The 8,875-nt window shown below is 36.9% G+C and overlaps 1 protein-coding gene across 1 annotated transcript; it reads left to right on the top strand.

Annotated features, from left to right (window-relative positions):
• Positions 1-1,669: 1,669 nt before the first annotated feature.
• Positions 1,670-7,301, top strand: LOC117317127. Its single transcript, XM_033871923.1, has 3 exons — positions 1,670-1,811; positions 2,357-2,545; positions 6,842-7,301. The coding sequence occupies exons 1-3, from the start codon at positions 1,745-1,747 to the stop codon at positions 6,985-6,987; spliced, it is 402 nt and encodes a 133-aa protein (XP_033727814.1). The 5' UTR covers positions 1,670-1,744; the 3' UTR covers positions 6,988-7,301.
• The last annotated feature ends 1,574 nt before the right edge of the window (positions 7,302-8,875 follow it).

The raw sequence follows: 8,875 nt of genomic DNA on the forward strand, positions 1-8,875 counted from the left end.
CGATGTTTTCACCAACTTCGACGATATAACATTATCACAGGCCGTAGACTGAACTGGAAGATAGTGATACGGTGGCTACTGACATTGGAATATTTGATATCAAGGAATTAACTCATTTACAATCTTCAATTACATTTGAAATTGGCCCCGCCTCAAGACTGGGGCATGGACCAATCAGAAATGCCATGTGATATTTCAGATATCACATATGTGTGATATTTTAGATATCACTATGCAAATAAATATCACATAGTATGCAATATATCGCCAACAAAAGATCAAAGAAAAACCGAGGCGTCATTGGATAAGAAGACAGTTGTTTAGAAAAAATGGAAAAGATAAGACCACCAATTTAGTCGCCTCTTACGATCATGGAATGGGGGCAGCAGGTAAAATTCCCACGCCCTATCTGCAGTGCTAGAAACAGGAGTAACGCGGAGCGGAACAAGATACTCACTAAACACAACTGGTTAACTCACTAAATATACCTGGATAATCGATGGTGAAGCCTACAAAGTTAAAAATAGAATCGAATTTCTTTTTATTAAAACACATCAATATATCATGATTATAAAGGGACCACGGAACCAAATGATTTCCCATAGACGGTAATGTTAACGTTTATCACTGTACTGCTTAAATGGAGTTTTCAACACTGGTCCAGTAGCAATAATTTTGAAGTATGTCATCTCGTAAACCTCTAAATGGAATTATAAAAAATTCTACCAATTTGAACTTTTTTATATGGGGGCCGCCATCTTGTATTAAAATCAGCACCAAAAATTCATCTAAATTAACAACAAAATACACACTTACTTACCTCCCCCTGACAAAAACAGGCTAGCAAAAAAATAACTGTTTTTCTATATATTTTACATCTATATGTATTGCCCGACCCACATATTAAAACTTTGGAAACTTCTCTCACCTTAATATCCAATCAGTAGGCCCCGATATATTCACCTTCCTATTAAATCTTCTGCCCAAACGGGGAAAACCCACATTCTATTTTTGATTTGGTTCTGTGGTCCCTAAAGCTTACCAAGTTTGGAAGAAATCGGTCGATAAATGTAGTACATCACCAAAGAAAATATCAAAAACTGATTCAAAATTCAACAATTAGTCGGCTGTACGCCATGCAGTAAGATACAGCAGGTATATGAGCCACATTGATGTTTTAAAACTATATACGTAAGTGTATCAATACATTTCATTTGTTTGAGATTTCATTTCATACCCATTGTTTCCACTATATTTTGGTCGCAATTACCTTGTATTTGCGATATGAGATAATTAGGCTGTGCTAGACTACTTTTCGTGATGGAGCGATTGAATGCAGTGGTATGCCGCATATATTTATCAGCGATAATTCGAGTTGAACTAGAAAATATTCAGTAATTAGTACAGTTGTTACATAATCCAATAGAAAATTTACGTTCTAAGCCGTACTTGCCCTCGTTTGGTTCTGCGTGACATTATAGTTCAGAATAAATCAAACAACCAATTTTTGTTTCCTGTTTAAATAACCATTATATGATAATCACTAGACAAACAATACTGTTTTGAGTCAATCATCTGGTGAAAGCGATGAATATGTCAGCCATGAAACTTGCCTACCGGATGTTTTGACTGTATCGTGTTACTTTATTCTAATGTCAGATATAATTTAGCACATTTTCAAATTGTCAGGGGAACTGTTTGGCAGTACGAACACATTGACAATATTAACAGTTCACAAGCAACCATGTCGCGGATATTCAGTTTGTCTTTTGTTTGCTACGCTGTCATTCTGTATACAACATGCACAGTAGGTAAGTGGAATTAAGATTTTATTCTACCATCATCACACCATCAGATGGTCTGCTCAAATCTACTTCGTCTGTAAATAATCTTTGTTTTTCAGATTAGTTCTTGATGGATCATTCATGTAATTTCTCCTCTTTCCAAACAACTCTCTTCTTCCTAACATCTCCCTAAATTTTGGAATATTTTTTCTCTCTGGCAACTTAATTCTTCTTGATGTCTCCATTGACAGCGCCTCCTTACGGCCTGTAACTAAGCAGTTCGCACATGTGAGGATGGCTTTGGATTCTGTTTCCAGTTCGAGCCATACCTAAATCCATAAAAATGAGATTCTAGACTCGCAACTTAACTCTCAGCATTTTTGGAATGATTGTTATTGTGTTTGATTGAGTGATAATAGATCTAATGACCAATTAACATCTTTAGCAATACAGGGCCTCTCAAAAAATAGAACAGCATTTTGGGGTGATTGGTTTACCCGTTGTCAGCTTAATGTGACCTTTGACCATTGCAATTTTTCCTTTAATGCTTTTTTTTTTTAAATCTATCTCAGATGCGGCTGTTCAATTTCGGAATTGCAAAATTTACTTCTCGAACGAGGAACTGCCGGAATTAGAAAATGGTGACAGATATTGTTTCGAAAGTAAACAAGTTTTGATCTGTCGAGAGTCCTCTTGCCCACAGCTATCCTGTGATAACCCACAACCACCATCACTGTTTAGTAACTGCGCCTTTTGCCCTGGTAAGTAAATGTCTCTTCTGTTTGGCTAAGCCGTTTGAAATCAACTTGCAAAATCTTTTATGATAAGGGTAATCTTTATAGGAAAATGTTTAATTTTACAAAGAACAACTACCTACAAATGCATAAAACTTTTCTTCCTATTTACAAAAAAAATTATCTGAACATGTAGTTGTTTTCAATATCCCCTGTTTGCTGTAGATGCGAACACTTTCTTTTGTAGAATAATTTTGTGTAACAAGGGATAATGATCAAGTCACATATCCATTAATACCCATTCATTTAGAAATCTGTTTGAAAAGTATTTAGGACTCAAAAGAGTTCTATAACATCCTACGCTTGTTTCACAAATGATATGGCATGTGATAAATTTCGTAGCAGTGTTATTGTTTTTGTTACATACCGCAGTGTGTAACCACTTTCTAAGCCTCCGATTGGTCATTTGTGACCCCCAACAAATCTGATTGGCTAATCTCTGGCCTTTGAATGCGGACTATTTTTACTACTCTCACTTATTCTCTTTTGTCGTCTGTCTTAGCATAATTGGGTAAGAGGGGTATACTCATGAAATGTCGATTAATCTGGGGGTTTGAGTCGTACGAAATATAATTTGATGATGGTAAAATACTAAAATAGACGACGTACAGAAGCGAGTTATTGCATCGATTAAAGCCAACCAAAACTGACACCCCACCTCCCCCTTGATTCTCGATATGCAGTGGACCCCCAGCCCGATAGCCATGGATGAATCATCAAAACAATGATTTTTTTTTTTACAAAATGGTTAAATCACTGTCCCTAATTGTAATGTAGTCACTCTTTCCTAAGCCTAGAGCTTGGCTTTTTCTCTTGCAGTAGTAGTACGGATATTGTACCAACAGGAAAGAAATCAAGGAATAAACACTTTCTTATAATTCCACTTACCTTTATTACGAATATATATCCCAAACACAAAAATGTAAAAGTCATTTTGGAACATTTGCCCCCTGTCAGTAACCTGATGAGATTCCGTGTAAGAACACTGACAAACGTAATTACATATTGCTCAGCACTCCAGCTCGGTTTCCAAAATATTTGTTGAAATGTACGGTGTCTTGAATGAATGAATCTCAGAATGAACATTTAACATCACAATAACCAGTAATAGCATACCTACGAAATCCAGGAAAGGATCGATAATTGAATATGACAATGATTATGCCTAGTCTAATATTCAGCGGTGACGTTCGACTTCGCGACGACGATGTCGTCTTCGAATATATTTGTGCTGAGTTATTCAAACAAGTTACTTATTAATAAATCACACAGAAACAATGATTGCCAAACTAATATTTCGTTTTGTAAAATGATATCATTTACAAATATAGTATGAGGCTTGCATCTAAAATAGATTTTAAACTTTCGTTCATGACGAACTATATTTTGTCGCGTAGTGATTTGGTTCACGGAATTTAGTTGCTACGTTGGGATAATTTGAACTTGACAAGCTTACATTTGTAAGTAAAGAAGTTATGGGACAACAAGTTCCCCGACTCGTGACGATTGTACTAAAGCTCGTGTCTTTCCAAAATTAGAAAATTAACTAACGAGAGTTGGATAAAAATGATAAACAATCTCCACTCGTTGGGGAACTTCTATTTCTAGGAAATGGAATAGAATGTTTGAATTAGATAATGAAACTTGGAAATATATATATTTACAATCCCTTTCGAAGTTACTTAATGTCTCAAATTACAGTTGCTCCAATATAGAATAAACCAACGTATAATACCCATTAATTCATATTTATTCAACATTGGATTAACTGGTAGTCAACACTGCTTCTTCTGTAAAACAGAATTTTCTGGATGTACTCTTGATTCTGTTTACTTTCAATAAAGAAACTATTCATTTGTGGCAGGAGAAACAAGAAAATATATATTATAAAATAAATGATGTTAAATTACTCATTATGATGCAATACATCTATAGAACAATATGTTTACAACAAACTATAATCAGTGCAAGCACTGAAACCTATTATTAGAGATAATTACAATACTCAAAAATATGTTTTATTGGTAAAGATAATGGAAATATTGAAACATTTCATAATAGATGGAGAAAATGGGATAAACTTTTACAGATAACACCCAACTCCTGACAATACTTTCAGTACATTGCGATCACCTGCAATTATAAGAATTGGCACAAATCTCTCTACATATTATGTACAAAAGTGTTTGCTTTTGTGTGATGAGGGTGTGTGTGTGTTGGTGTGTGTATTTGAAAGGGCAAAAGTCTATATATTGCTGTGCCTGTGATGTTTTGGTTTGGTTTATTGTGTTTAACGTCCTATTAACAGCTAAGGTCGTTTATTTTGTTTAACGTCCTATTAACAGCTAAGGTCATTTAAAGACGGCCTCCCGTGCGTACGACATGTATGCCTGTGGTGAGTGCGTATTTGTGTTTTGGGAGGCTGCGGTATGTTTGTGTGAAGTCTCCTTGTGGTAGGCCGGGACTTTTGCTGTGCCTGTGAGTGTGTGATAAAGAAACAATATTGTTACACATATGTCATTGATTAGGAATTGTACTTATGAAGTGAATATCGTTGAGATGCTGATATATCTGTTTGGAAAATAAAAAATATATTGATAAGAAAAATTATCAAGTCACAAAAATCAAACCCAACCAATAGCCTTTGCTCACAAATGTTAAAAGCACTCATTTGTTTGACCAGATTTGATGTACATATAAATGTATTTTGTTTTGACCTCGAAAATGCTCCTATAACATATTGTTAAGACCATAGTAAGAGTAAGTTTTCAAGAAAAACGCATCTTTTACTACAAACTCTGCAGTTGAACAATATTCCCCCTAAAAACGGTGTTTACACGCGGTTTAACAAATTACATGTCACTAGCAAGTCCCATGGTTAGTCATGATACATACTAAACATTTTATTGATTTAACTTCTGTTTAATTGCGACATGGGAGGGACTTGATAAACTTTTAAACATCATTGATATCACTGGATTTACTATATTTAAATGACCCTTCAGTTCAAATTTCGTTTTCCAATTGTGTAGTTAGCCCGGTTCAATTAGACATGAAATTGGTCTTACAGAGTGCTGTATGTTAACGGCATGATGATTAGAATAAAAATAATCAAATCCTAATATGCTCATCGCTAAGCAGGAGCAGCAACTACCATTTTAAAGACTCTGGTATGTCTCGGCCAGGGGACAGAACCCTAAAGCCTTCCTCACATGGGCGAACGCTCAACTAAAGGCCAAAAGTGAGGCATTGTCAAGGGAGACATTAGGAAGAAGAAAGATTGTCAGAAAGAATAGAAAAGATAATATCCCAAATTCAGTCGCCTCTTCCCACCATGCAATGGGGGAAGCAGGTACAATTCTTATGCCCTACCTGCAGGGCACTAATATGTAAGGAACGAAATTATTTGCTATATATTTCTGGAATTAAAGATTTGACATTACATGGTTCAGCGCTATCAATTAAGCTAAATCTCAGTACAGCTGCTATGAAATCCCCGGGAGATCCAATTGCGTCCCATCGGATACTTTTCCTATTATGGTCTATACCAATACACACAGATGACCTGCTGTTTACCCTATGCCTACTGACTAATTGTGAGGGAGCATTGCAGTGACAGGCTAGGTTTTCATTTAAGCTTACCTACCACCACTGATCGAGTGAAATACCTTCGACGAATTTTTCGCACAGCCAGTGCAACGTTCCCGCCTCTTCTGTTGACCATGGAAAGCCTAAGGACGAGGCCCGCTGTATTCAACTGCATGTTCATCGAAGGCAAAAGTGGACCCTGAAAACCGGAAGATTATTTCTTCGACTTCGATGCCATGCGCGTCCATCTGGCACACAGAGGAGAAACTGTTGACGTGAAATAATAATAACACTTCAATCCTCAAAATGAATAAAGCGGCTAACATGTTCGGCTAAGTTATTAAATATTTTTGGGCGAAAAGTCATATCTTGTACTCTTGTGTTACTTTGAACTATTTAGTAGATTTATCGCCTTTTTGCACGTCGCTCAAATGGCCGATGATGTAATGTCGGTCTTTGCCCATAATTAGTGAACGCAACTCCTTCATGGATTAAGACCAATTTGATATGCATTAAGTAAGGACTTTTGGGGTTGAGTTTAACGGTACCTGGCACCAAAAATGTCGCTATGTAGACCTTGTGAACGCATATTTGGATTTAGTTACTAGTATGTTATTTACTTTGTCCTGGGGGTATTTCGTGTATAACATAACAATTTTTGTTTTAATTTTGCAGGTGAGTGTGTCCATGATGGCAATGTGTACTCTGTTGGAGAACGATTTACACACATGGATGGCATAAACTTCTGCTCATGTTCAGCTGGCAACAGGATCGCATGTACTAGAATGGGAAGAACTAGCGAGCACTTTCTGTGTATGTAGCTTTTACAAGTCGATGGATCTTTTGAAAAGACAATGAGAAATTGCTATTTGTACTTGTAAAAACTTTGTTCTACATTTTATTCAAGGATTTATCCCCGCCGACAACTTTAAGGATATTGCCTTCCACGATAATTAGAACACGGAAATGATTATATTTTATAGTCCTTATAAGTAACTAATAGTATTTTCGTCCATTGGAAAACAATGATGTTTTTGGAATGGAGCGGGCATCAAATCATGTGCGTATAACAATATCTATTTTTGAATAATATTTTTCCTGGCGGACAAATAAATAATGCCAACATGGACTCCAATGTGTCGTTTAGATTTTTATTTTTCGGTTTTGAATATCGATGTGAAGTGTTCCCGATGTACAGCATATATTTTTTTAATTTGGCAGGATTGTACTGAGATGGGGTGTCCCAGTATGTAGTTTTCAACAAAGATGCCTAAATATATTTTAATGTAAAGCTGTGCAGTCCTGTCCTGTCTTGCCTTGCCCTGACCTTAGATTTTTTGTTGGAAATGAATTTTGTTGCCATTTACCAATTTTGTTAGTATTCATAGAAACACATTTACAACTGCTCCTACCAATAGCAACAAGGTGTAACAATTGTAGAAGTAGGCCATCCCTCTTAAAGCTTTATTAAAACTGACAGTACATGTGATTGTTCGACATTTATATTTAGTATTATTTACAGAGCTGTCGAACAATCGGTTTGGACGTTGCAAAACCGCCTTAACTTTACTACCGTTCAAAAGCCGATGCAACGTCGGCTATCACGACCGATTTTTGCCCATTTTTAAATCATAGTCACACGACGACAGAATACATGCGTTGATATTTTAAGTATTCTAAATCGCCCAAGATGCATTACTGAAGTTTGTGTGCATTTGATCTTTTTCGAATTGAAATTAAATTAAAAGTGAATCGAAGCTTACCCTCCAACTTACGAATTTTCAAGTGTTACAACTTATTTATTGCTACTTTTCAAGTGTTACACCTTGTTTATTTCTACTTTTCAAGTGTTACAACTTGTTATTTCTATGAATACTAACCAGATGCAGACACATGTGGTAAAACATGTATTCAAGTTAATCGATCATTATAGGGCCTGTAAATAAGGCGTAAGATTTGTACCTGCTGTTCTGGGTTCTGTCCCCTGGCCGCAGAGACATACCAGGGTCTTTATGGAAGTAACTACTACTTGGCGTTCAGCATTTTGAGAGTGTAACGACTGGTTTGCCTGCTATCATTATAATGTGACAGGGTGGAGTTTCTTCGGCCGAATTCTTCAGTTCGGTAACACTATAAATCAGCAGAAGATCCGGACTATCACCAGAAGACTTCGCACGAACATACCGCAGCATCCTTAAACACAAATACGCCTGGGATGCCATCCTTAAATGACCATATCTGTTAGCTTTGGACGTTAACATTAAACCAAACCAAACCAAACCACTTGTCTGATCGTAAGAGGTAACTAAATTTGGTCTACTCTTTCATACGTGGGGCCGCGGTGGCCAAGTGGTTAAGGTATCCGACACTTTAACACTAGTCCTCCACCTCTGGGTTGCGAGTTCGACACTTACGTGGGGCAGTTGCCAGGTACTGACCGTAGGCCGGTGGTTTTTCTCCGGGTACTCCGGGCTTTCCTCCACCTCCAAAACCTGGCACGTCCTTAAATTACCCTGGCTGTTAATAGGACGTTAAACAAAACAAACAAACCTCTTTCATACATGCACATAACCCCCCCCCCCCCCCCCCCCCCCCCCAAAAAAAAAACAAAAAAAACATTCCCTACAGGCATGTTTATCGCACAGTGGGTAGTGCATCCTTGGATTACTTTTTCTGTTGAAAGGGCATTTATCAATCCAATCCAAACGG

The sequence above is a fragment of the Pecten maximus genome, chromosome 18, assembly GCF_902652985.1.
Source record: "Pecten maximus chromosome 18, xPecMax1.1, whole genome shotgun sequence".
In the NCBI taxonomy this organism is placed as follows: Eukaryota; Metazoa; Mollusca; class Bivalvia; order Pectinida; family Pectinidae; genus Pecten; species Pecten maximus.